This window comes from Notamacropus eugenii, chromosome 1 (assembly GCF_028372415.1).
Source record: "Notamacropus eugenii isolate mMacEug1 chromosome 1, mMacEug1.pri_v2, whole genome shotgun sequence".
NCBI classification, from domain to species: Eukaryota; Metazoa; Chordata; class Mammalia; order Diprotodontia; family Macropodidae; genus Notamacropus; species Notamacropus eugenii.
In genome coordinates, this window is record NC_092872.1 from 288526417 (window position 1) to 288554012 (window position 27596).

The following is a 27596-nucleotide window of genomic DNA, read 5'->3' on the forward strand; positions in this document are numbered from 1 at the left end:
GGGATGGCATCTTTAGATTCAAAGAGATAAGGATACTGAAAGGTTTACTTTAAACACACACACACACACACACACACACACACACACACACACACACACACACACACACACACACACACACACACACACACACACACACCCTGGCAGAGAGACATGGTTTTATTTAAGAAAGTGCATTTAGGTCCCAAGGGAAGTTGCCAGCTCCTGTAATGGTAAGTGCAGCTAAAGTCACAATGGGCCTCAGCAGGGAGGGGAGAGAGGCAGCAGGCTTATGGGAATCCTCAGCACTGCAGCTACCAGCCAAGGTGCTTTGGGAAAGGGAATTGGAAAGTGTTCAGGCATTGCTGGCAAACATAGCAGGAGAAGGAGGGAGACTGCCAGTCCAGATCTCACTAGGAAAACAGAAATCTCAAGGCTTGAAAACAAGATTGGGGGGGGGGGGGGCAAAGGAAGAGCTCTAAAATGTTCATCAAAACATTGGGGGAAAGTCCCTTTTGGCAAAGGCCTCCTTAAATTGGAGACAACACTAATAGTGACCAATACCATTTGTACATTTCCTTAAGGTCTGCCTTTTATCATTCTCTCACTAGATACCCTGAAGCAGAAATCAGAATTTCTCCAACTTCTACCCAATATAAAGAGAGACAGGAGAGAAAGGGAGGGACAGGGACAGGGACAAAGGTATACAGCCAAGAGACAGAAAGAGAAAAGGGGGAGAGAGAGAGAAAAGGAGAGAAGAGAGGTAGGGACAGGAGAGGCATAAAGGGAGAGGGAGGTAGCTTGGTAGAGCACATAGAAAGTCTGCTTCGGATGGAAGAAAGCCCTGAGTTGAAGTCCCATCTTTGAGACATTTTGACGATGACACTCAACGCTTCACACAATGCTCCGAGATTAAAAAGTTGCTAAACAGCTGCTGACCTGGCTGACAGAGGGAGTATCCTCTTTAGGAGATGCTTATATCAATGAAATTACTGGTTTGGACCAAATCTAAACCGAAGGAACATTCAGTCAGGGTCGGAGCCACAAGGAGCTGAGAACTAAAAGGCGAAGGCACTGTCAATATCTCCACTATCTCCTAACACCAGTGCTCAATCTCTCTCTCTCTCTCTCTCTCTCTCTCTCTCTCTCTCTCTCTCTCTCTCTCTCTCTCTCTCTCTCTCTCTCTCTCTCCTCTCTCTCACACACACACACACACACACACACACACACACACACACACACACACACACACACACCTGGCACCTCCAGACTATAGGCCACTCCCCACATGTAGCCTTCCAAGCTGGAGGTGTCTTTGATTTTTCTTTTTTTTTTTTAATTTGACTTTTAACATTTATTTTCACAAAATTTTGGGTTACAAATTTTCTCCCCTTTTATCCCCTCCACCCCCCAACCCCAAGCATTCTAATTGCCCCTGTGACCAATCTGCTCTCTCTTCTATCCTCCCTCTCTGCCCTTGTCTCCGTCTTCTCTTTTGTCCTGTAGGGCCAGATAGCTTTCTTTACACCTTAACTTGTATTTCTTATTTCCTAGTGGTAAGAACATTACAGTTGATCCTAACACTTTGAGTTCCAACTTCTTTAGCTCCCTCCCTCTCCACCCCTTCCCTTTGGAAGACAAGCAATTCAATATAGGCCAAATCTGTGTAGTTTTGCAAATGATTTCCATACTAGTTGTGTTGTATAGAACTAACTATATTTCCCTCCATCCTATCCTGTCCCCCATTACTTCTATTCTCTTATGATCCTTTCCCTCCCCGTGAGTGTCGACCTCAGATTGCATTCTCCTCCCCATGCCCTCCCCTCTATTCTCCCCCCCACCCTGCTTGTGCCCTTGTCCCCCACTCTCCTGTATTGTGAGATAGGTTTTCCTATCAAAATGAGTGTGCATTTTATTCTTTCCTTTAGTGGAATGTGATGATTGTAGACCTCATGTTTTTCTCTCGCCTCCCCTCTTTATCCCTCCACTAATAAGTCTTTTGCTTGCCTCTTTTATGAGAGATAATTTGCCCCATTCCATTTCTCCCTTTCTCCTCCCAATATTTCTCTCTCACTGCTTGATTTCATTTTTTTTTTAAGATATGATCCCATCCTCTTCAATTCACTCTGTGCACTCTGTCTCTATGTATGTGTGCGTGTGTGCATGTGTGTGTGTGTAGTCCCACCCAGTACCCAGATACTGAAATGTTTCAAGAGTTACAAATATTGTCTTTCCATGTAGGAATGTAAACAGTTCAACTTTAGTAAGTCCCTTACGACTTCTCTTTGCTGTTCACCTTTTCATGGTTCTCTTCATTCTTGTGTTTGAAAGTCAAATTTTCTTTTCAGCTCTGGTCTTTTCATCAAGAAAATTTGAAAATCCTCTATTTCATTGAAAGACCATTTTTTCTCCTGAAGTATTATACTCAGTTTTGCTGGGTGGGTGATTCTTCGTTTTAGTCCTAGTTTCTTTGACTTCTGGAATATCCTATTCCATTCCCTTTGATCCCTTAATGTAGAGGGTGCTAGATCTTGTGCTATCCTGATTGTATTTCCACAATACTTGAATGGTTTCTTTCTAGCTGCTTGCAATATTTTCTCTTTGACCTGGGAATTCTGGAATTTGGCCACAATGTTCCTAGGAGTTTCTCTTTTTGGATCTCCTTCAAACGGTGTTCTGTGGATTCCTTGAATATTTATTTTGCCCTCTGGTTCTAGAATCTCAGGGCAGTTTTCCTTGATAATTTCATGGAAGATGATGTCTAGGCTCTTCTTTTGATCATGGTTTTCAGGTAGTCCCAGAATTTTTACATTGTCTCTCCTGAATCTATTTTCCAGGTCAGTTGTTTTTCCAATAAGATATTTCACATTATCTTCCATTTTTCCAATCTTCTCGCTATGTTCTGTGATATCCTTCTTTCGCATAAAGTCTTTAGCGTCCATCTGTGCCATTCTAGTTTTGAAAGAACTATTTTCTGCAGTGAACTTTTGAATCTCCTTTTCCATTTGGCTAATTCTGCTTTTGAAAGCATTCTTCTCCTCATTGGCTTTTTGAACCTCTTTTGCCAATTGAGTTAGGCTAGTTTTCAAGGTGTTAATTTCTTCAACATTTTTTTGGTTCTCCTTTAGCAGGGAGCTGATCTGCTTTTCATGCTTCTCTTTCATCCCTCTCATTTCTCTTCCCAGTTTTTCCTCCACCTCTCTAACTTGATTTTCAAAATTCTTTTTGAGCTCTTCCATGGCCTGAGCCCATTGGGTGGGCTGGGACACAGAATCCTTGATTTCTGTGTCTTTGCCTGATGGTAAGCATTGTTCTTCCTCATCAGAAAGGAAGGGAGGAAATGTCTGTTCTCCAAGAAAGTAGCCTTCAATAGTTTTATTTCTTTTCCCTTTTCTGGGCATTCTCCCCAGCCAGTAACTTGACCTCTGAATATTCTCCTCACACCCACCTCGCCTCCTGGTCCTCCCAGCCAGCATTTGGGGACTGAGATTCAAATGCTGCTTCCCGCCTTAGGGGTTTTGGCGGGGGCAGGGCTGCTATTCAGTGTGAGAATTAAGTTCAGGTGGTCAGGTTGGGGCAGGGCCGCCTCTCAGGCTCAGTTCCCTCAGGGGGTTTATGTACAGACCTTCCACAATGGATCCAGGCTCCTGCCTGCTTGGGGAGCCCCTGTCTGCAGCCGCCTCTCAGCTTCTATCTCCCGGGGGGGCCCGAGCCATGGGGGCACCCCACTCCCCTCTCGACCTGCCAAAGAGACTCTCTCACCGACCCCCGTCACCTGTGGGTGGAGGGGCTTGTGCCGCTGCTGGAGATCCCATCCCTGAAGCCTGCTCGGATCTGTACCTCTCGGAGCCGCGGCCGCCGCAGGTCTGGGCTGGGCTCCGCGTCTGCAGCGCGACGGACCTTTTGCAAGAGGTTTGCAGGTCCCTCTGTGGGTGGAGGGACCCGCGTGGCTGCTGGAGATCCCGTCCCCGTAGCCCGCTCGGATCTTTTCCTCACGGTGTCGCGGCCGCTGCAGGGCTGCCCTCTGCTCCCAGTCCCGGCGCCCAGTCCGCAGCGTGAAGGACCCCCCGCGAGAGGTTTGCCGGTCTCTCTGGAACAGAAATCTCCCTCGCTCCAATATTCCGTGGCCTCTGGGTGCAGAATTCACCGTGAGTTGGTCCCCTCTAGCCGTTCTGTGGGTTGTGGGTTCAGAGCTATGTGTATGTGCGTCTTTCTACTCCGCCATCTTGCCTCCGCCCCCCTGATTTTTCTTAACAAAGTCTTGAGGACTTCAGGTCTGCAGCTGCAGGAAGCTCCCTTATAGCATTTCCCAGTGGTGGAAGGAACTGGGTGCTTTGAGATCATCCAATCAAGCTCCTAGTGGGAAAAAGGAGGAGAGGGCAGCAAGAGCACTTTTGTTGGAACCAAATGGAAACCAAGAGGTTATTGTGGGGGCAGAACTAGCCATATAGCCTTAGACAAAGATATTGGAGTGGTTTACCATTTCCTTCTCTAGCTTATTTGACAGATGAGTAAACTGAGGCAAAAAGATTCAAGTGACTTGCCCAGGGTCATACAACCAATCTGAGACATGATTTGAATTCAGGTCTTGTTGACTCTATGCCCAGCACTCTACCACTCTATTACCTACTTGCAAACTGTCTGTCTCTGCCTCTCAGCAAAATTTACCCCTAAATCACAAAGAACCTGAAATTCAGCAAGAGCAAATGAGTTGATCAGGGTTACAAAGTAGTTAAGTGACTGAGAGTCAGAGACAAAATTCAGGTCTTCTGAATCCAATACAATTTTACGGAAATATATTGACCTTATATGTCCCAGAATATAACAATGTAAGAAAATTCTTGACACTTCAGTGTCTGAGTTTTCCCCTTACTCTCTCACCAACTGTTAGAGGGTAGAGTTTTTGTTCAAAATTTAAAGATTTGGGTTTCAAGGGTATGGGGGAATCCCCCTGGCCATGAGCCCTTGGATCTTCTCAGGATCAGAGACTTGAAGAAATTCACCCAGAGGCTATGCCTTTAAAGCAGAAATAGGTCTTCTTAGGGATGTTGTATTTAATGTTCTTAGAGACTTAGCAGATGGATGTGCAATCAGGAATCCAAAGTGGGTCACCAGGAATGAGCTTCTAAAACAAACCAAGCAGCCAGGGCACTCACAGAAAGTTCTGCCAACTGAAGGTCAGGCTTTTGTTATGAGAAGATGATAGGTAGCCGGACAAGTCCAAAGGAATGGCTTCAGGGGAAATGAAGTGCAGCAAAAGCTCAGAGGTGTGCGGAAGACCCAAATGATGACTACAGCTCTGTTCCCCAAAGAATAAATAACTGGATATTTTCAGTGGTAGGAAATTCATAGATCTAACACCAGCATACAACTATTCAATATACCCCAATATGAATACATACATCCCATTAGCATGAGAGCTAATCATCCCATAATAGGGACCCCTGAATCTTATGCAGAAATGTTTGTAAGTATCTCCAAGTTGGGGTGCTTATTGCTCTAAAAGAAAAACAATGAAATACAGCCAAATAGCTAGCTAGATGCAGACATACACATATGTGCATACACATGTCTGTATGTTTACATACTGCCCAAGAGTTAGCCATGTTTGGCACAGTGACTGAGATAAGAGAGCTATCTTGGAGGAATGAGGACCTGGGCCCAAGTTCCACCTCTGACACTGCTGCCAGAGGACCCTGGCAGGTCATTTAACCTCTTTGCGACCAATAATTAATTATAAGTTATGGAGTAGAAGTTGGTCTGCATCTATGGAGGGGATTTCCTCACTGGAGTTCCTTACATGAATGAAATTATTGATAAGTAGAGGAGAGGAGAAGAGAGGTGGGGAGCAGAGAGGAGAGGAGAGGAAGAAAGAATAGGAGAAAAGGAAGGAAGAAAGAAAAGAAAACAAAAGGAAAGGGAATGTGTATCTCTAAATTTTTATCTGTATCTAGTAATGAATTGGTGTCAATTTTTTGAATGCATACATATATATATTTACAAACATGCATGCACATTAAACATTACATAGGGTCATAGGTTTCATCATTAATAACATTCATATCCATTTATCTTTTTAAAAACCAAAGAGGTATAAGAGAGTGAAGTCCTGGAATTCACTCAGAAGATTCACATTTGTATATCAAGAAGAGATTTCAAGAATAGATTCAGAAGATCTTGCATGTCATGTGTATTGGATAGTATCACAAATAATGAAATTGACAAGATCTTAATGGGGAGGAAATGACTCATGGGAGAGAGATGAGAGCAATAGGAGGCCTCAGCAGTTGGTGCAATGACACCGACGCTTATTAGTGGTGGGAAAATGTCATTTAACAACAACTGAAACTGAGGCAGCACTCTCAGGATACAAAGTATGTTACATAAATTTTCTTCATCAATGAACACCCATTTCTCAGTTACCCATTATGTCGCAAGTTACATGTTAGGTAGGGTTCACAAATCCAAAAGTGAGCTAGGCCTTGCCCTCAGAGAGCTTATATTTTATCCCATTTAATCCTCAAAACAACTTTGCAATGTTGGTTCTGCTGGTGTTACTTTGTCTCTTTTGCTGATGAGGATAATTGGCCCCAGGAGTCCTCTTACCTAGACATGGTCACACAGCACCTAAATGTCAGAGGAAGAACTCAGGCCAAGCCTGAGTCCAAGCCCAGCACATCCTCTACTCTGTCATTTCTATGTCAGTGTCTTGAATAGCAAATCAATCATGGATCAACTTTTCCTTGGTCCATGATATGGTCATATAAGAAGATAAGTCCTTGGTACAAAGCCCAAACTATAAATGTCTTCAGCCATAATCTTGTATCTTAAAATAGTAATTACAGATAAAGTGTATACTGAGAAGTTAGATTTGAGCAAGGAAACACTTTCTAACAAACAGTCAAAGGAAACCTCCACAAAGTTCTCACTCCTACAGAGTGCCAGTGTAGACTAACTTGCCCCCCTCCCGGTTTTGATAGTTGATGGATTGTAATAATTGGACTGTAGATTTAGCTTCAATAATGTGTCAGTCATATGTTTCTTGGCCTTTGAATGCACTTTAATTTTTTATTGTCTCTTTGCATCTCAAACCAAGAACTGTAATAGAGAAACAAATGAGCATTTCAAATAATGAATTTCATAGAAAGGATAAATTTGAGAGAAAGATAGAATAGCTAAGATTATTTTTCATGACCATTAGACCACAAAGAAGAATGCCCTTCTGGAGTATTACTGAGCAAGACAAGGGTGTAGGTGAAAAGGGCCTTCTGATATTCCATCTTAGGGAGGGCTCTACAGAAAGAGGAGGGTTTTGCATAGGACTTGGGGCCTTGTGGTGGTTTTATGAAGTTCATGACTCCCCTAGGCCCAACAATACATCTCTGATTGGCTACAGTTCTACTAAGTTTTCCAACACTGGCTAATCTCGTCCTCAGATGAATATAAATAGCTGTTTCCCCAAGGACTGTTCTTGCTCCCTGACTAGATTGGTAGGACCTGACTGAGAAAAATGAATACTGATTTGGCCAGTTTAATAACTAACATCTCTCTGGGAATCCATTCATTTCCCCAGAGCCTACACCCTTTACCTCTACCGCCTTCTGAAGCCAGTTCCTGAAGGTGTAACTGAGTAAGGTGATCATTCTGAGCCACCTGCTCCTTAACTAGCTTGGGTGGGGTCACAAGCAGAAGCCAGGTTGAACCAAGGCCTGCCCAAAGGGATGACTCTTGTGTCTTTGCCTTTTCTTTACCAAAGTTTGGGGCGACCTCATCTACAAAGGGAAAACCAAACCAGTGAAAACCTGATTGAAATAACATGTTTTTCTCACCAAGATTTCTGGAGGCAGCTGAAAGTCATGGGCAGCTAGCATTCCTTGAGTGTCAGAGAGGGGTGTAGTCAGCCACATCTGAAAGCCATCCTATCTTCCTTAGCTGCAGATCAATACTTTCTCATGAAGATTAGACCTGCCCCCCAACAACCCTCAGCAATGAAGCAATAGGGAGGATGTCCTCCAATTAGGGTTGCCTTATGTTTGCTAGGAGAGGTTCAAATGAGACCAGTCAGAAGGAAGATAACACACATAGGCTGAAAAAGCCCCACAGACCCCCACTATGTTTTTTGATTTTTGTGGGTTTTTTTTTTTGGCACAACTGGAGGCAGACCAAAAGACCCTTTTTATTATCAAGCTGAATGCCCAGCTAGTAAATGGCATATCATTCAGAGAATTGCTTTTGTGGGCCCTTTGGTAAATTCTGCTTGTGATATGCCAAAACTTGTGTACTGATGAAATCTCCAAGAAGAACTCATGTTCAATGATATGTTAACAGGACAAGCTGAGCAAAAGGAGTCTAAGCAAACAGAAAATGAATCTATTAATCCTGTAGTTCACACTGTGGTGAGGTTATGATACCGTTTTCTAGACATATTTTTAAGCAATACTCTTTTTTTTTTTTTAAGGGACTTAGTTTTCCAATTTGAATAGATTGGCTAGTCTGAGAGAGTAGCAGAGAGATTCTAAATCAACAGAACAGAATCAGATTAAAATATCATGATGTGTTCAAAAGGAGTGAGGGTTAGAAATATCTCCCCATAAAAAAGAAGAAAGTCATTGAAAAAACACACATAGAAAATATGGGAAAAATGAGAAATAAAATAACATTGATTTTTAAACATTTTTAAAAATAATCTATATGTAATAGAAATACTCAATTTCATATGTGGTCTACTCTTTTGTTGATTTTTGCTTAGGCAAAATATTTATGTATATTGCTTTTGGTCAAGGTGAAAGCAACAAAAAATTAGTTTGAAAAAAAGAAGATGAATGGTACAGTATATAAAAAAGAGAAGACATTGAATTCAGAGCAATATGACCTCATCTCTCTGACCTCTTTATGAGAAAGGTCTACGTCTGTTATATCAGGGATAAATCTGAAGAAAACATACCTGGGAATCAGGCAGGCCTTCACAGATAATTTTCTAGAGAACATCATATTGTTATAGTTACAGAACTGAATGAATGAGATAGAAAACTGATCAATATATTCATTATACACACACACACACAAACTTGACTCGATGGTACAAAATATGAAGTAAAAGACATCTCTTATATATACATTAACATCATGTGTAAATAACCTTGAAAATAGTATTACAATATTTTTTAAAAAATCCACACTAACCAAGCCATAAATATAATAAGGACACTAATGTTCACAGGGCGTATTTACCATTTTCGTGGAATATGTCCTGCAGAATCAGGGAGAAGGCAGAGTAGAAACCATGATGGATTTGGATTTGAATACAAGAAGATCAAATCCTACTTAAGGCACTTGCTAGCTATGCGACTCTGGCCCTAACCTCTGAACCTCTGTTTCTCCATCTACAACACTACAATAATAATAATGATAATACTGCCCCCATCACCTAGCTGTTGTGAGAACCAAATGAAATAATATACATAACCTTTTTTTCCAAACCTTGAAGTTCTATACAATGTTGTTGCCATTATTATTATTATATTATTATTATCATCAAAAATAATAATAATATTCAAGTAGAAGAGAGATGTCCTACCTATAATGAGGATGCTACATACTTGTGTTTGCAGATGAACATATGCCAGTTGGCCTTGGAATATTACAGACCTTTCTTAAAGAAAATAAACAAAATGGACTAGCCAGTCTGCCCAAATTGGAAAACTAAGTCCCTTAAAAAAAGAGTATTGCTTAACAATACCCAGAGAGATGGCCAGTCTATAATATGCTATATTATGTTCATCAGCATTTTGATCTCACATAGGCATGGCAGAGAGAGGGGGAAAATGGTCCTAGAGGTCAGTAAAAGGAAGAGAATATGCTGGATCATGTTTGGAAAACGGATCAGTATTTTTATCAATCCTAAGCCACTTATCACTGCAAAAGCCTGTTTATTTAACAGCAAAGGCCCCCTGAAAATATGACATTATTGTGGATCAAAGAACATCACAAAATCAGAGGAAAAATCTGAAAAAAAGGTGAGTCATGAGGGTGGTTAGACTAGAAGCTTATTAATTATAATACAAAATAAATATAATTTATAAGGCATTTTAAAGAATATGTAGCTAGAAAATGTTAGACTGTTCATTTTAAAAGAAGAGAGGTTAAAATAAGATGCATATAAGAGCTAAAGGAAGTTCAGAAGGTGCTACAGATAAATGGGGAAGTTTTTGTTACTCTTATGTTAAATATAGTATGCACTTTAACAAATGAATATAATAAAAGCCCATATTTCATATTAAATCATCTTTTTGTTTTCTGGATATTGAAATGTTCATGGGTGTTAAGTGTGAAATAAAAAAGAAAATCATATTAAAAAGAAAGCAGTCAAGGATAACAGATGGACAGCTCAAGTCATCTGTTGGTACCTATTAAATATTAAAAGAACCACAGGCAAAGTTCCAATGCGTTGGGCAGAAAAGATCTTTTTATAAGATTCGTGTAAATTCATGGTCAATAAATCATCCAGGATGAGAAGGTGAAAATAAAGTTCATTATATGTCAGTAAATGAAAGATCCATACTCAACAAGATTCTAGATCTGTCCAAAATTCTGAAGTACATAATCACAGATACTGAAAACAACACATACCAAAGAAAAAATACAGTCATGGAAGTATTCATGGAAATGATGTAGAAAGGAGACTTTGGTCCTTTAGATTACTTATTGCCCTTCTTTCTTGTGATTCACCCCAAAATAAATGCTTTCTAATTAGGTCTTAGTTGAATATGAGTCCAAATTGATCAGCTCTGAGCTCTAGAAGACTCACTTTGATTAGAGTGCTCAGGTTGTTTGCCCTCTTGGAACCCACTTCTAAATCTTACTTCAAGATAAGAAGCAACTCATTCAGGAAGGCCAAATATCAAGCTCCTTGTAGAGATTCCTCTGATCATTTTCTAACAATCTGCTAGACCTAGCCTTCAACCACTTTGAAGTGTTTAATGGATCTGTTGGCCCTTGAAATATATTTTAGGGATAGAAGAGTTTCTCTTTCCTGATTTCCCTTCACCAGATCACCAATATCATCAGTACAAATACATCTCTTTCTTTCTTAAAGGCTCAAAATAGATTCTCTCTTTGGAATTAAACTTTGCTCATCTTCTAGGACTCTCTGACTCCCTGAACAAAGGGAGAAAGTGATACTCTGGGTCCTGATGACAGGTCAATGCTGGAACATCAGTATGTGGGATCATGGGATTTTGTGCTTTTATGAATCTATTTATCATTTGGTCATAGGATTTCAGGATCAGATGTTTGTAGCTGGAAGGAAAACTTAAAGTTCATCTAGAGAGGACCCACTCAAAAAAAAAAAAAAAAGAAAATGGAGCACAAGTAAAGGAAAGTTATTTGTCCAAAGATGAACAAAAGACAAGTGACCAAGTCCAGCTTTTCATGAACTTAGTTGCAGATGCACTTTGGTCCACCACAGCCCACAGTGGCACTGTCCAAGATTTGCATCCTATAATTTTCATGTTATCCAATCAAAGTCTTATCATTTGTCCTCTACTTTGTCCTATACCTGCTTCCAAAGTCATTAATTACATGAAGGCTGCTAAATTTCATGCAAAAATATGCAGCTAAGATTCATGCAGTTCATAAAATGTTGTAATAGTCAATGTTCCCAATAAACATTTTCAGTGGTTCCTTCCATTACAGTAAATCTGTGTAAACTAGAAGGATGTTATTAACATATGATTGTCCATATTTTTCAAGTCTTAGAAATGATTAATATTGAGAATAAAGTTATTTCTCCCCTTTGGTACTAAAGTTATTTCTCCCCTTTGGTACTTTGGTACTCAGTGTTTCCTTAAGCAAACTGTAGATATTGTCAACTGTCAAATATGGTCACTGAAAAAGAGGCCAGAAGTAAAAAAAATAAATAATTTTTTGTGTTTTATATCTCAGATGTATTGTGTTGTTTTGATTATTTTTATTTTTTAACCAATGGGGACAAAGTGGTAAAGTCATAGAGAGGGAGCCTTAAAGTCAGGATTTGGGCATAAGGTTTGTCTGAAACCCATATTGTGTAGGAGACCTTGACCAAGTCATTTAGCCTTAAAATTGCTCTGGGCAATACTAAGGTTGGAAATTCTAGTTGAGTTGTTTACCTGCAGTTGGAGGAAGGCATTTTCTTGCCAAAAGCTCCCTATAAAATCACAGGTGGGCACCAAACCCTTTCACCAATAATCCCCAAAATAATTAAGGGAAACTCTTGGCAATGTATTCCCAGTTCTTAACATAAAGCACATATTTTTAAACACTTCTGAACCATAACAAGGCGCATACATTAGACCTGGTGGGAAAGAACATGGCATTACGCAAAAAGCAGGAAATAGAGCAATTCATCAACCTGCTGTTCTGAGGCAAGGCATGAGATCTGGGAGCACTAGGAAAATTCCACTGGCAGGAAATAGCAAAAATGGGCACATGGCTCCCGCTGAACTTTGTTAAAGTATTTTAGTTATCTGAAAGCTTGTCATTGGAATATATTTCTTCTCAAGAGGAAGCTCATGAGGGAAAGTGTCTTTGGCCCCAAATCATGTTGATAATTAAGCTAATCTCTACTTGATGTTGCTGATAGGACCATCCACAATGTTGGGCTACAGAATCCAAGACCAACTATTTCTATTTATCTCAGCAGATCGCTTTTCAAGGGACTACAAGGGATACTTTGGAGTCATCCATTTAAAAATTATTCTGTGGAGTTGTGTTTAGAAAAAAATTGAGCCACTCTGTACCTGCAAAGACAAAGCTTCACTTGGAGGCCATAGGTGGATGTGGCTTGTGGCAACCCATTCCCCGATGATCTCCTGAGGAGATCACCCCGTGGCTTATAGGGTGAATGCAAGGAAAAAACTTTTCAGAGAGAAATGTGCAGTCATCATTCAGACTATTCCAGCATAAGGACGAGCCATGAGCAGACAAGGAAGGAGACCAAGATACAGCTTGTGCTTGAGAGCCGTTGGCAATGAGTACTAGGTCTTCATCCTCCCACATCCAACACAATGTTCCCATTTTTATTTACCACAAAAAAAGAATTAAAGAATGTAAGAGGCTAAAGTGGACCAGAGTTCCCTGCCTGAATCTCCTCAGTGATTAAGAAACATTGCCCCATACCCAGGGGTTGGAGGGGAAAGAGACAGAGAGACAGAGACAAACACAGACATAAATGGACACAGAAATGGACACAGACACAGACAAACACGGAGAGACAGAGGGATCTACAAGTAGAACTATCCTGTCCTAATACCTGAAATCAAAGGGTATTGATACTGACTTTAGTTATCTCTAGTTCTGGGGATCCATCCTGTGTTCCCCACCTCCCTTCTGGGTCATGTAAAACTTCCCATCTCTTTGCATCCTTGTTTGAAGGTCTAAGGATTATTGATCCTCTTTCTCACTGCCACACCTACCCACACCCCAGAGGTCTAGGGCTATCAGGCCCATGAGCACTTTGAATGTGTACATCCAGACAAGCAGAGATCCTGATAGATGCCAGGAATTATTCCTCCTGTTACACAAGGGCTGAGGGAATTTCTTCATTTACCTAGTCTGAGATGAATATAGGGCCTGACTCTATCATCCAACAACGGTCCTAATCAAAGTCCTAAGAAAGCACCTGTTCCCTTTCCAGAACATTGGGCCCTCTTCTTAGTGCTGGTCTAAAGCAGAGCGGCATCCTTCTCCCCTACTTCTGAACAAAATCTGAGGAGTTTGTCCTTTGTCTTGACCTATCAGGACCCAAATGGTCCAGTTTCTCTCTCTTGCCACAGTGCAGCCCCTTAACACAGTCCCTAGGGTTGTGCTTGCATCTACTTGCTTTTCTGTCTGCTCAGTATCAGCACGTCCCCTTTTTGTGACATTTGAAGGCCTATATTGCAGTAAATGTGATCCAAAGGTGCACAGTGAATTGTGCTAGGGACTGTCACAGCTGTTTTTACATAAAAAAAAAAACAGCAAAACTATTTACTCCCTTTAAAAACGTCCATTTGGTAGGAAAATAGGACAGCATTTCAGAGAGCTCTCATATACAACCTTGCCCTACCTTAGTCAACAATTTCAGGAGCCAAAAAATATAATGATAACTATCATTCTACTTCCTACCTAGTGATACTCTCTGATGTTAGCTAGGTCTAAGGGTGGAGATAGAAACTAGATGCAGAATGAGATGAGCATTTTCAGATATACCCAATGGGAGAGTCTGTTTTGCTTTATTGTGCATTTTCACTATAAGAGTTTTTTGTCTTTTTTTCTTTTATCAAAAGAGGATGTGGGAAAGAGTCAAAATAAATGTATGTTTCTAAAATAAATAAACAAAAGAACCATGCAGCTTTAAAGTATGTCCAGCTGAAAAATGTTGCCAGAGCTTTTGCTCAATGAGTACAGATGGTAAGAGCCCAAGGTCACCCCTATATCATCATGAGGCAGCAGGGACCCAAAAAGGCTTTCCTTTTCTCTCCAAAAACCCGATTTTACTTGAGCAAGTCTGCAGTCTTGAAACTTGGCAAGTCTTGAAAGAGAGGCTGAAATGTTTTAAACTTCAAAAAGTTAGATACCAGTGAATTATTATTATTATTACTGTTATTTTTATCATTACTTACTTATTTCTCTTTGTTTTCATGTTCTGCTCTTCACTTTCATCTTCTGCATCAGATCCATCACTTTTATCTGCTAAAAATATGAGGTGAAATATTCAGAATTTGCCAACTACATTATGAAAATTATGGACAACAACCAAAATTCAATCATTTAAAAGTTAAAATACAAAGTTAAAAGGAAATACATTTTTCTTCTTTTTAAAATAAAATTAATATTTTTATTTTTCCTCAATTACACATAAAAACAATTTTTAACATTAAAAAAATTGAGTTCCAAATTTTCTATTTCCTTTCTCCCCCTCCCCCAATTGAGAAGGCAATCTATCTGTTTTAGGTCATACATGAGCAATCATGAAAAACAAAGGAAATATATTTTCTTAATGATCACTATTAATTTCAGTCTTTGTGTGGCTATTTCTGTCCCACTTCATCTTTGTCTCTGTTTAACTCTCTCTGTATCATCTGTCTCTCATTTTGTTTTTCTGTCTCTCTCTCACATATCCAATAGGAGTCTGATTGCCTGATTACATATCTCTGATTTCACCCCCTGGAAGCTTAGACACCCAGAGCTCCTCCTAACTATCCACTTAAAGCCATTTACAGAGGCTGGTAGGTAGGATCATGAGCTTTGTTCCTTGCCCACAGCTGGATCAAGTCCCCAGAGCTGTGCCTGCTCCTATTTTCAGGCTGACATACTGGAGAGAAAAGGTGGTCCCATGTTTAGATCAGTGTCTGAAACCAGGCTTGGATGGATGGCCAGTGAGAAGGGTGTGGCATGGCTGATGCTTCTACTGAGAATAGTGGGATTCTGCTTCTCTCTCTTCTTTGCCAACCTGAGAGGCAACATCCCATGCATTTACGAGTCTGTTTCCTCTAGTTTATTTTCCCAGCCCTGGGAATGGAAAAATAATTGCTTGCTGCTGCTGGTTAACAGTGTGCTTGTTTCTCCAAAAAGTATGTTTCCTTTAGAAAGTCAAATTGATCCAGAAAACAGAGCACCCTTCTTTCCATGCTGAAGAGGTAGGGGTTGTAAATGTTTAATGAGCTATAGGGAAAGAGAGGTAAAAGTATGCTCTCCATGTTTGATATTTGTCTCCCAGAGTGAGAAAAATGGCCAAGGGGAGATATGCGAGTAGTGCTATTACTTCTTCCTGACAGGCTAGATGATTCCAACGTTCCAGCTGATGTAAGAAGCGTTTTTCCATTTGCCTGCTCTCTCCTCCCCAAGCATAGATTGAAAGCCACTTTCTCATTAAATGTGTCACATGAGGGGAGGGGGGAGGACAGGGGGAAATGATATGGGCATTGCAGCACTTGCTAAATCACCTTCCAACCCAGAGCCCAAATATGGGTCATTGTGTCTCTCATTTGTCTCATCTGATCTCCCAGAGGAAGCTTGAACATGAGGCCTCTCTCCATAATGAATGTGGAGTTTGTGGAAATGGCATTGATTTCTGCCATGGTGAAGCCCATCGCACCTTTATCTTGGATGGAACTTGACAACTCTCCATACAGGCTTGCTCAGAATCTCAATGAATGGGGCTGCTCACTTTAAGGTCAGCTTTTCTCCTGTATCCTACCTACCTCCCACTCCTGAGCACGGAGTTCTTTAGTATGAAAGGGAGATCAATAAGAGGTCATGAACATGTGTGACATCATGCACATGCTTCACAGTATCATGGGTGATAATGAAGTCTGAGTCAGAATCCTTCTTTGCTGGATTGGTGGCAGTCAGTACCAAAAGATACATACCTGGTGTGTGGAAACACAATGACTTAACACTTTTTTAGACTGGCATAGATATATTCTCTTTTACAGTAATCAGAGGAGAAGTGCACATTTTAGGTGGGCATCCTTTGGCACTGACTACCAAGGGGCAGTCTGATTGACTCATTTTCTAGCATAGTACCTAACTGGGATGTAGAGATAACCTTGGTGTCTCAGAGACCAAAGCAACAAAAGAAAAACTTCATCATTGAGCTAGTAAGAGTTTGAATAGGGACCCAGGGACATATTCAAGAATCACAAAATCACATACTCGGAGAGTCTGAAGTGACCTTTGTGGCCCTCTAGTAAAATCTGTACCCTAAATGAATCCCAACCATAACATAGTCAACAGTTTGCCATCCATCCTAAAATCACTCAGGATTAGAACCCAGCACTAGCAGAGGCAATCAATTCAACTGGGCACAGCTTTTATTTTGAGGAAGATCTTCCTAAAATCAAGTTTACATAGGCCTCTTTGTCATTTCCATCTATGACCCCGTCCTCTGGGACCAGTTAGAACCCCTCCTTCTTCCACATGACAATATTTCAGATACTTAAAGGCAGCTGTGTTATTTTTTCCCTGAATTTTCTCTTCTCTAGGAACCAATTTTTACACTGAATGAATTTTAAACTCTATCCCATCTAAGTAGAGTACCTCTGGGCATTATCCAGCAGGTCCATGTCCTTAAACTGTGGTGTCAAAACTGACCAAAACACTCCTGTGAAGTTCTAATGAGGGAAAAAGTCAGATGAATTGTCACATGTTAATTCCTGGAAATCACACCCTTTCCAGTGCAGCCCAATCTTTTTTTAATTATGTTTTTTTAGTTTTTTCCCAATTACATGTAAAAACAATTTTAACATTCTTTTTTGTTTTCATAGTTTGAGTTCCAAATTCTCTCCTTCTCTCTGTTTCCTCAAGGTTAAGAAGGCAAGCAATTAACATCAGTTATACATTTGTAGTAATGCAAAATGCATTTCCATGTAAGTTGTTCTGGGAAAGAAAACAGACAAAAACAAACAAACAAAATAAACAAAGAAAACGTATCTTTGATCTGCATTCATTCTCTACAAGTTCTTTCTCTGGCAATGAGCAGAACCTTTCATCCTAAGTCCTACTGAATTGTCTTGTATCATTGTATTGCTGACAATAGCTAATTAATTCATGCAGATCATCACACGATATTGCTGTTACTATTGTAAAGCATTCTGGTTCTGATCACTTCACTTTGTACCAATTCAGAGAAGTCCTTCTATGTTTTTCTGAGAGCATTCTGCTCATTATTTCTTAAAGGAAAATGGTGTTCCATCACAATCATATACAACTTCTTCAGCCATTGCACAAATGATGGATTTACCCATAATTTCCAATTCTTAACCACCACTAAAAGAATTGTTACAAACCTTTTTTAATCTCTTTGGGATACATACTAGATACTAGTAGTGGTATTGCTTGGTCAAATGGCTTTATACCTCTTTGGGTATAGTTCAAAATTCCTCTCCAGAATGGTTGAATCAGTATAAAACTTCACTAATAGTACATTGGTATTTCAATTTTCACACATCCTCTCCAGCATTTGTAATTTTCCTTTTCTGTCATATTAACCAATCTGACTGGTATAAAGGAATAACTCAGAGATGCTTTAATTTGCATTTCTCTCAATAGTGTTTTACAGTATTTTTTTTCATACAACTATAGGTAGCTTTGATTACTTTGAAAACTACTTGTTCATATCCTTTGACCATTTATCAATTGAGAAACGGCTCTTAATTCTATAAAGTTGATGAGTTTTTCTCTATGTTTGAAAAATAAAGTCTTTATCAAAGAAACTGTAATTTTTTCACAATAATGATTACAACTATGTGTTTCCAGCCATCCTATCCCCATCTATTTCCCTACATTCTCTCAGTTTACCTTCTCTAATCTCAAAAGTGTTCTGTTTCTGACTTTTACCTCCCCTAAGATGCCCTCCCTTCTACCAATTTTCCCTCCTCTTATTACCTTCCCTTTCTCCTTTTCTATAGAGTAAGATAGATAGCAATACCCAATTGAATGTGCATATTATTACCTCTTTGAGCCAATTCTGATGAGAGTAAAGTTCATGTGCACCAGTCCCTGCTTCCCCCATTTTCTCTTCTACTGTAAAATCTCTTTCAAGTCTTCTTTTTATCACATAATTAATCCCATTTTACCTTGCCCTTTTCCCAGTGCATTCTTTTTTTCCCTCATCTCTTAATTTTATTTTATTGTTTTAGATACTTATACCATCACACTCAACTCATATCTCTGTTTTCTGTCTATATATGCTGCTTCTTACAGCCTTAATAATGAGAAAGTTTTAGGGGTTTTGAATATCATTTTCCCATGTAAGAATATAAGCAGTTTCACCTTATCAAATCCCTTATGATTTCTCTTTCTTGTTTATGATTTTTTTTATGCTTCTCTTGAGTCTTATAATTTAAACTCAAATTTTCTATTCAGCTCTGGTCTTTTCATGAGGAAAGCTTGAAAGTCCTCTATGTCATTGAATATCCACTTTCTCCCTGGAGGATTATACTAAAATTTTCTGGGTAGGTGATTCTTGTTTGTAATTCTAATTCTTTTGTCCTCTGGAATACCATGTTCTAAATCCTCTGATCCTTTAGCATAGAAGCTGCTAAATTTTGGGTTATTCTGACTGTGGCTTCACAATATTTAAATTGTTTCTTTTTGACTGCTTGTAGTATTTTTCTTTGATCTGGGTGGTCTGGATTTTGGCTATAATACTCCTGGGAGTTTTGATTTTAGAATCTCTCTCAGGAGGTTATCGATGAGTGAATTCTTTCCATTTCTAGTATATCAGGACAATTTTCCTTGAAATTTTTCAAAAGTTAGTGTCTAGGAACTCTCTGTCTCTCTCTCTCCCTCTCCCCCCCCTCCTCTCCCTCTCTATCTACTCATTCAGTTACTCCAGTAATTATTAAATTATCTCTCCTGGATCTGTTTTCCAGATCAATTGTTTTTTTTAATGAAATATTTCAATTTTCTTCTTTTTTTAACTCTTTTCATTATGTTTGATTGTTTTGGGATGTCTCATAAAGTCATTATCTTCCACCTGCCCAATTCTAACTTTTAAGGAATTCTTTTCTTCAGTGAGCTTTTGCACCTCCTTTTCCATTTGTCAATTATACTTTTTAAGAAATTCTTTTCTTCACTGAATTTTTGTATGTCTTTTTTCCATTTGGTCAATTCTGCTTTCCAAGGCACTTTTCTCTTCATTGCATTTTTGTGCATCCTTTTTCATTTGGCCTATTCTGTTTTTAAGATGTTTCTTCAATATTCTTTTGTGCTCTTTTACAAAACTGTTGGCTCTTTTTATCATGATTTTTTGCATCACTGTCATTTCTCCTCCCAATTTTTGCTTTACTTCTCTTACTTGATTTTCAAAATTCTTTTTGACTCTTCCATGACCTAAGGCCAATTCATATTTTTCTCTGAAGTTTTAAATGCAGGAATTTTGACTCTGTTTTTTCTTCTGAGTGTGTGTTTTGATCACCCTTATCACCATAGTAACTTTCTACAGTCACATTTTTTTTTTCTGCAGTTAGTTCATTTCCTAAACTATTTCTTGATTAACTCTATACTAAAGTGGGACTCTGCTTCCCAAGTGGAGTGAGCACTGTCCTATGCTTCAAGGTTTCTTTTTTTTTTGCACAACTGTTTTCAAACATAATTCTGGGAACCTGTAAGTTTTTACCACTCTCCTATACTGAGCATTTATTTGTGGGTGATCACAAGTACTCTTTTCAACCCTGGAACTGTGACCAGGGCCCCTGTTCTGTGTCCACAAGATTTGTTGTACTAATGCTCTTCTTCTCACTGGAACAAAGACCAAGGTGGATAACCTAGATGTAAGTATAAGCAATGCAACAGAATCCTCTTGCCACTGAAGCCAGCAAAGGGACCCCTGAAAATCTCTTTCTGACCCTTTTGTCTGATCCCCTTATCATTTGTGGACTGAAAGATTTGGAAACCACCACTGCTACCACTAATTTAGTCACCCCAGGGCCTTTCCTGGGACCTGACCTAAACTGCTCAACCTGCCCTGGCCTTCATTTCACTCACACCCTTGAGCAACAGATGTTTCCTGCCAACCTTCTAACTTGTCTGGGGCTGGAAAATTCCTTCATTCCATCTTTTTTGTGGGTTTTGATGTTCTGAAATTTGTTTATAATCATTAATTAAAGGTATTTGGAGGAGTTTGGGAAGATCTCAGGTGAGTGCCTGCCTTTACTCTGCCATCCTGGCTCTGCCTCTGTCATGCAATCTTGTATAGAATTTTTTCTGATAGCCATATCACAAAATTCACTCACAGAGCTTGTCATTACTGAAATCCCAGGTCTTTGTTCAGAACAACTGTTATTTAAATATGTCTTTCCATCTTGTCAATTGTACAATTGACTTTTGTTTTACAGAAGTATAAGATTTAACATGTGCCTTTACTGAATTTCATATTAGATTCATGTTCATGCACTAGCTTGCAAGGTCCTTTGGATTTCTGATTGTCATTCAGTATGTTTGGTAACCATCCCTCTCAGCTTTGAAATATCTGGGGTCCAGATCATCTTAGCCATTATATAAGTCATTGATTTAAAAAGAAAAGAATATGGGATAGTTTATAAAAAGTTGTTAGGATTTTTGTAAGTAAAGTCTACAGTACTTCCCTTATCTATTGTGTTAGTGATGATGTCCAAACAGAAATTAAATTCATAAACTCTATGATTGTTTTATAAATAAATATATATATGTATGTGTGCATATTTATACATGTATATGTATGTATGTGTGTATATATATATGTATATATACATATATTTACATGCATGTATTTTGTCCTCTCCCATTGCTCATCTCAAATGCAGACTCACTGCAATTAAGGCTTTTTTTAAAATTCTGTGTACCTCTATCCCCAGACCTTGGCACATAACAGGCATTTAACAAATCCTTGGTGATTGAGTGACTGAACTAGTACTTACAAAGATTTCATCAAGAACTGTTCAATCAATTGATATCTGGGTGGTTCTGGAAGTCAGAAGACCTGAGTTCAAATCTGACCTCTGACATTTACTAGTTCTGTGCCCCTGAGCAAGTCACCTTACCTCTGTCTGCTTCAATTTCCTCAACTGTGAATGGGGAATATAACAGCACCTCCTTCCCAAGTTATTGTGGGGAATTAAATCCTTAGCACAGTGCCTGCCATGTAGGAAATGATAACTAATTGACTATTTTCTTCCCCTTTCTTTTAATATGTATTTCTTGAACATCTCCTATTATGTGTCAATCACTGTGGGGAAAAAAAGTAAAAAAAAAACTAATGAAACAACCCATCCTCATAAAGAGTTTCCTTTCCAATGGTGGGGACACATGAACAGATATAAGTATATATGGAATAAATAGAAAAAGAACAAAAGATTGAACAAAGTAGTTCAATTCAAAGTGGCATGAGTGGGGTGGCATTCGCACCTGTGGGGAAAAGGAATGACTTCATTCCTTTTGCTTGAAAGAAGGGAGGAGTATTGAGGTAGAAAGAGAAAGTATATCATATGGGGGCAAGGGGAGGGGTAGGATGTCCATCTCCAGAGAGAGGAGACACATGTTGTGTGCACTCATTATGTGACAGGAGATATCAAAGCCAATTTTGGCCGGGTTACTTCCTACTTAGGTGTTCAACAACCAGACTTTAATTTTCCATTTTAAAATTTTCTCAGAAATTGAACTTAAGCTCACCAGCTTAAGCTCTGCATAATTCTGGGGCCCTTCTCCAGGTTTGTGGCACCTTAGCAAACACATCTGCCAGTTTTCTCCAAACCAAGGAACAGAATATATTGGGCCACAAGAAGTATATTCATCAAAGGCTGCTAGTTACTTTCTTATTCCTTCCTTACTTAGTGTGGAAATCAATTTCCTGCATGAAAGTCATTCTCCTTTGAAGAAGAAAAAATGTAGGATTGAGCAGAATTGTGTGCCTAAAGCCTGGGGACTAACCTGGTTAAATTTAGAGAAACTAACCAGCAGAGGGTTGGGTAATAGAGATGGTTGTTTTGGTTTTTTTGTGTTTTTCAGGGCCACAGCAAGATTTCAGAGCCATATGTACATCATATCTCTCCCTACTTCTTGTGTCTAATTTTATTTTCATCTGTAGCATTTGTTAAATTGACCTCATCTCAAAATCAGGTGCTGACTGAAGCCTCTCTAGTGCTATGTGAGTACCTGGACATGAGAACACACTCTGTTCAAATTTGCTCTTCTTAATATTTTGAGATGAGATAAATATTATTAATTATTATATTGTATGTAATATTATCCAAATAATATTAATATTTTCACATAAGTCACATTTTTACGGGAGTGATGGGAGAGACTAGCCAAAGCCATCACTGATGCATTTAGGACAAAGAGGCTTAGTGTGTGAGATGTTGGCAAGTAAATTCTTGGTTAGAAACATCATAGGAAATAGAACCACTTGATCATAAGGTGCAAGAGAAGTCATACAGAAAAGCACAGTAGGTCAGCAAGCGTAGGTCCCATGGTTTAATTATTCCTTCCTGGAGGGAATCTATATCCAGGGCGAATTCACAGTTTCTATGCAAGGAGTGATGCATGAATGGAAAGTAGGAAGGCTGGCAGAAAGATCTTGTCTCCACTTCAGTCAAAATATCTCATTTTCTTTTTCTACAATCTGCCTAATTCATAACAGTCTGGTATCACCTGATCCTAGCCAAGATCTCCAGAACTCATCACACTTTGTCTACATGATCAATCTCTGAACTACCCAAATGGGCTCTTTGAATTGTTTACACCACATTAATCCCATCTCCTTCTTCCAAGTCTCTGGTCACCTTTCCCCCAGTCCCCTACATTCATATCATGAGGGACTAAGACAATGTTGCTTTTCTAAAACAATAGGAAAGTTAGGAGGTTAAGGAAGCAAAATTATGAGTTCTTTATTGGCATATTGTTGCTTAGTGGACAGCTAGTTCAAGTTATATGAAAGGAAGCTGGAAATGCAAGATTGGAGGTCAGTGGACTGGTTTAGATAGGATAAATATATTTGAGAATCATCAGTTTCTCAGTTGGTAATTAAATTCATGGGAGCTGATGAGATCACCAAGTGAAGTAGTATAGAGGGAGAAGCGAAGAAAACCCAGGACAGAACCAATGTGTGAGACTTATGATTAAAGAGCATGCTCTGGATGAGGATGTAGCAAAGGAGACCAAGAACGAGTGGTCAGAGAGGAAGGAGGAGAATCAGGAGAAAGTAGTATCCTATTAAGCCAGAAAAAAAGAAAATATCAGGGAGGGAGGATGATCAAGATTGTCAAAGGCTGCAGAGAAGTCAAAGAGAATGAAGATTTAGAAAAGGCCATTGGATTTAGTAACTAAGGAACTACTGGCAAATTTGGAGAGAACATTTTCAATGAGATGATAAGGTTGAAAACTGGATTGGAAGCAGTTAAGAAGGAAGTGGGAAGATAATAAATGGAAACATTACTTGTGAATGGCTTTCTAAAGAGAAATTTAGCAATAAAGGGTGGAAAAAGATACAGAAAAATAGTTAGTGAGGATGGAAGGATCGAGTGAGATTCCCCCTACCTTGCCCTCTGGGATGTGGGAGACATAGACATGTTAAGCAGAAAGGAAGAAATCTCAATTGCCATCTAGGGCACAAGTCCCAAAGAAATTATGACTAAAACATACCTGAATAATGGTATGAAGACATACTATCCCTCCACAGGGGAACCTAAAACCTGTCCAGAATCCCCTTTGCCTTTTGAAACCACTCAGGAAATTCCCTCTCTCTAATATTGACCCTAATCGGACTTCTTTGTAGCAGATACACATTGATCTCAGTGCCTCCTGGGGATGAAGAGGTCAAATATAATCATAACCTTGACAGCTTTTGGCTTTCAATTACCCAGATATCTTACAAAAGTTTGTCAGATCACAGATACAACATTCTTACTTTGCACATATAAGGTAAGGCTCAGATTGGGCAAAGGCAAGGGGCAGAGTGAAGTAATTTTTTAAAAAGTGCTCACTTCAGCTGAAATGCTAACTCTCTGGAGTGCCAAGTTTCTTGCTGAGATTTTATTCTTACCATGGCACTGGTCTTAGGCCAATGAGTTAAGTTAAATGAGTCAAGTCATGCTACAATGCATTTATCAAGGCTCAAACATAGTACTGCTTTCCTCATGTCTACACCAATTGTGATCATTTCCGCTAACATGAAAGCCATCAGTTTCACCCCAGCTCATTCATCTGAATCTCATAGATAATTAACCCCATCAACTGAAGCTAAGGAAATGTTGAAGTCCTTGCCTGACACCTTGCCAGCAAAAGAATTTTGGACCAATTGCTCATCAGGACAGATATCATGACCACAAAGGGGAAAGACAGGACAACTGTAGCCTTTGCTCTTTATACAGGGGGATTGCTCTTCTCATTTCCAACTTCTTTTTCCAACACTAGTAAGAAGTCTTGACAGCTGGAATGAGAACTCATTCAGGGAGACAACAAAACAAAGCCCCATATGCCAGCAAAACAGAAATCTTTTTTCTTTTCTCCAAGCATGTGCACTTTAATCCTTGTCAAGTTCTCCAGAACCTTTTTTGCTAAGTCACTTTGAGGTACATGGCTACTATACCCTCAAGGTGTTATCTTCCTCACTGAAACAGCAGTCCTTTTCTGCTCTCTCAGTGCTCACTTCAGGTAGCTTCCATTTCCATTCTATGGATCTAAGAGTCGTGAATTCAGAACTGGAAAGTTCTCTGGAGATCATCTACTCCCAACTCCTTCATTTAACACAGAAGAGAACTGTGACTCATTGGTAGCATACAAAGGTCAGGTTGTAGTGGTATGGGGAAAAAATGAAGAAAATAAAAACAGTCATTGTTCAGATTTGAAGTAGAATCAGAGAAGAAGGAGGCTGAAGTAAAGGAGGAAAACTAGTAGAAGAAGGAGGAGAAAAGGGAGGAGGAAAAGGAGGAGAACGGGATGAAATTTTTGTGATGATTCTCCCTAAGATCAAATACATTTGTAATGAATAAAGTCTTATTATCTGTGGCCTTCTGTTCACATTATAGATTGTAGAAACCAAAAGTGCTCAAATAAAATGTCATTTCATTGGTTTTTAATGTTGAAGCTTTGGGACCCCATGTGCTATGGAATCTTCTACTTCAATAACAGGAGCTATGCTTTGGGCTGAATGCAGATGTCCTGCGGTACCTTTGCAGGCAGAGTTATAATGGACATTTTCGGGCCCTTAGCAAGGATTTCCCACCACAGAGTGAATGAAAAATTTATTAGACTTGATTCAAAATGAACTCCTTTCATAGTGTGACTTTTAGGGCTTTGCACAATACAGATCCTATCTCTCCCAAATTCATCTGCACACTTTTCCCATTTCTCTATAACGGAGACCAAAGAACAGTGGCTTCATCTACAACTGTTAGCATCTTAAGGTAATTAACCAGTTGATTAAGCACAAAGATACAGTGACAAGGACAAATAACAACAACAACTGCTCATTATAATTAAGCAGATATAACTGGGCGAATGAAAAGCAGTATGGCACAATGGATAGGGAGTTGTCCAGGAGTTCAACACATGGGTTTATCCCTGTGGTGTATTTTTTTATATGATCTCACAACCACCACTTTACCTCAGGGATCAACAGATATCTTTTTGGAACAATAAATTATGAATCGGTTAGAGATTGGAGAAAGGGAGTTTCCTCACTGGGACTTTTCACTCCCTAGATCAACCATCTCCATTGGATCACAGCCAGGCACCGCAAAGCAGATTCAAACAAAAGGGAAAGCATAGGTCTAGATATTAACAAACAATCTCCATTTTGCCAAGCTGATTTGTTCTAATGTAGTCGCTGAGAAGTTCTCAGCTAAAACAATAAAACAATACATCATGATAATGTCTAGAAATATTCTGAGTGAAAAAAGAAATATTCTTAGTGAAGAAAAAACTTGAATAGTTTTCCTCTACTATATGGGTGAAACAAAATTCATTCTGCCTGACAAACCACCCATTTATTAGTTCAGTTCTAAAAATAAAAGTATGCTGACTATGTAAAAGGACTTGAGTGCAAATATTTCTGCATAGAATACCATAATTACCACATTAGTAAAATAGTAAAATATCTCCCTCTAACATGACTCAAATTCCAATATTGCTTAGAAAAAGATATTTTGGTTTCCAAGTTCAATAAGGATATTTAATTAATGAAAGCATTCCTATAAAAAGAGATATAAATAATCACAGCTCTTAGTTACTTGCAGAAGCGTCCAGTTTGCGCTTATGTGGAGGGTCCTCAATAATCCTGTTGAGATCTCCTCGGTTCTTCAAGTCCATTGGCTTCTCCCATACAGAGAGGTGCATTGTTGGGTTGAAGAAGAAAACTCGGTCATCACCAGTCCAGACTACACACCTGGTTAACAAGCATCACAAAAGAATACTAAAATGCAAATGTCATATTTAGGCAACAAAAAAAAAATCCATGTTCTTTTACTTAGGGATTTTGAAATTGATCATTCTTGTCCATTTTAGAAGAAAACAATATGTACTAATTTAAATATATATATGTATATTTCTAAACATGGAATTTAAAAAATCAGAAACTATTAAAATTAAATTAAACATCCTTTTTTTCCCCTTTGGAAGCTGATCTCTGAAGGCAGAAAACAAGGCAGAAAGAACCATAAAATGTCAAGTTCAGGAGACTGGTATTCTAGTGCTTTCCCTGCCATTAACTATCTGTCTTATTTTAAGGGAATTACCTCTCCTCTTAGGATTCAATTTCTTCACTATTAAATGAAGTGATTGAACAAGTGACCTCTACAACCACTTTCAATGATGACATTTGGAAAGCTTCCTCCACTTTTACTCATACTTGGGAAATGGTTGCATTTGGCTATATATGCGTAGCTGAAGTAAAGCAGTGTAGATAAAAAGGGACAGAATAGTAAATTCATGCCAGATGAATTGGATCCTACCCTGCAGTATACACTGACATGCATAGCTCTAATCAATTTCAATACACCACTGTTCAAATGACATGGAATTTGGGGGAAATGAGAACTCAGAGACCTTCCTTCAAATTTAAACCTAACTAGCCTAATTTGAAGCCAATTTTCATTAATTGCCACAGTATCTCTTCACTT

The 27596-nt window shown here is 39.1% G+C and overlaps 1 protein-coding gene across 1 annotated transcript in view; it reads right to left on the reverse strand.

The window, feature by feature from the left end:
* The window catches only part of TCERG1L (transcription elongation regulator 1 like), a 361362-nt gene that overhangs the window by 37979 nt on the left and 295787 nt on the right, over positions 1-27596 (reverse strand). The window contains exons 8-9 of the mRNA XM_072629100.1: positions 26709-26863; positions 14619-14688 (exon numbers count right to left, since the gene is read on the reverse strand). Of these exons, the coding sequence (XP_072485201.1) occupies positions 14619-14688; positions 26709-26863 (225 nt within the window). The remainder of the gene's footprint in view (positions 1-14618; positions 14689-26708; positions 26864-27596) is intronic.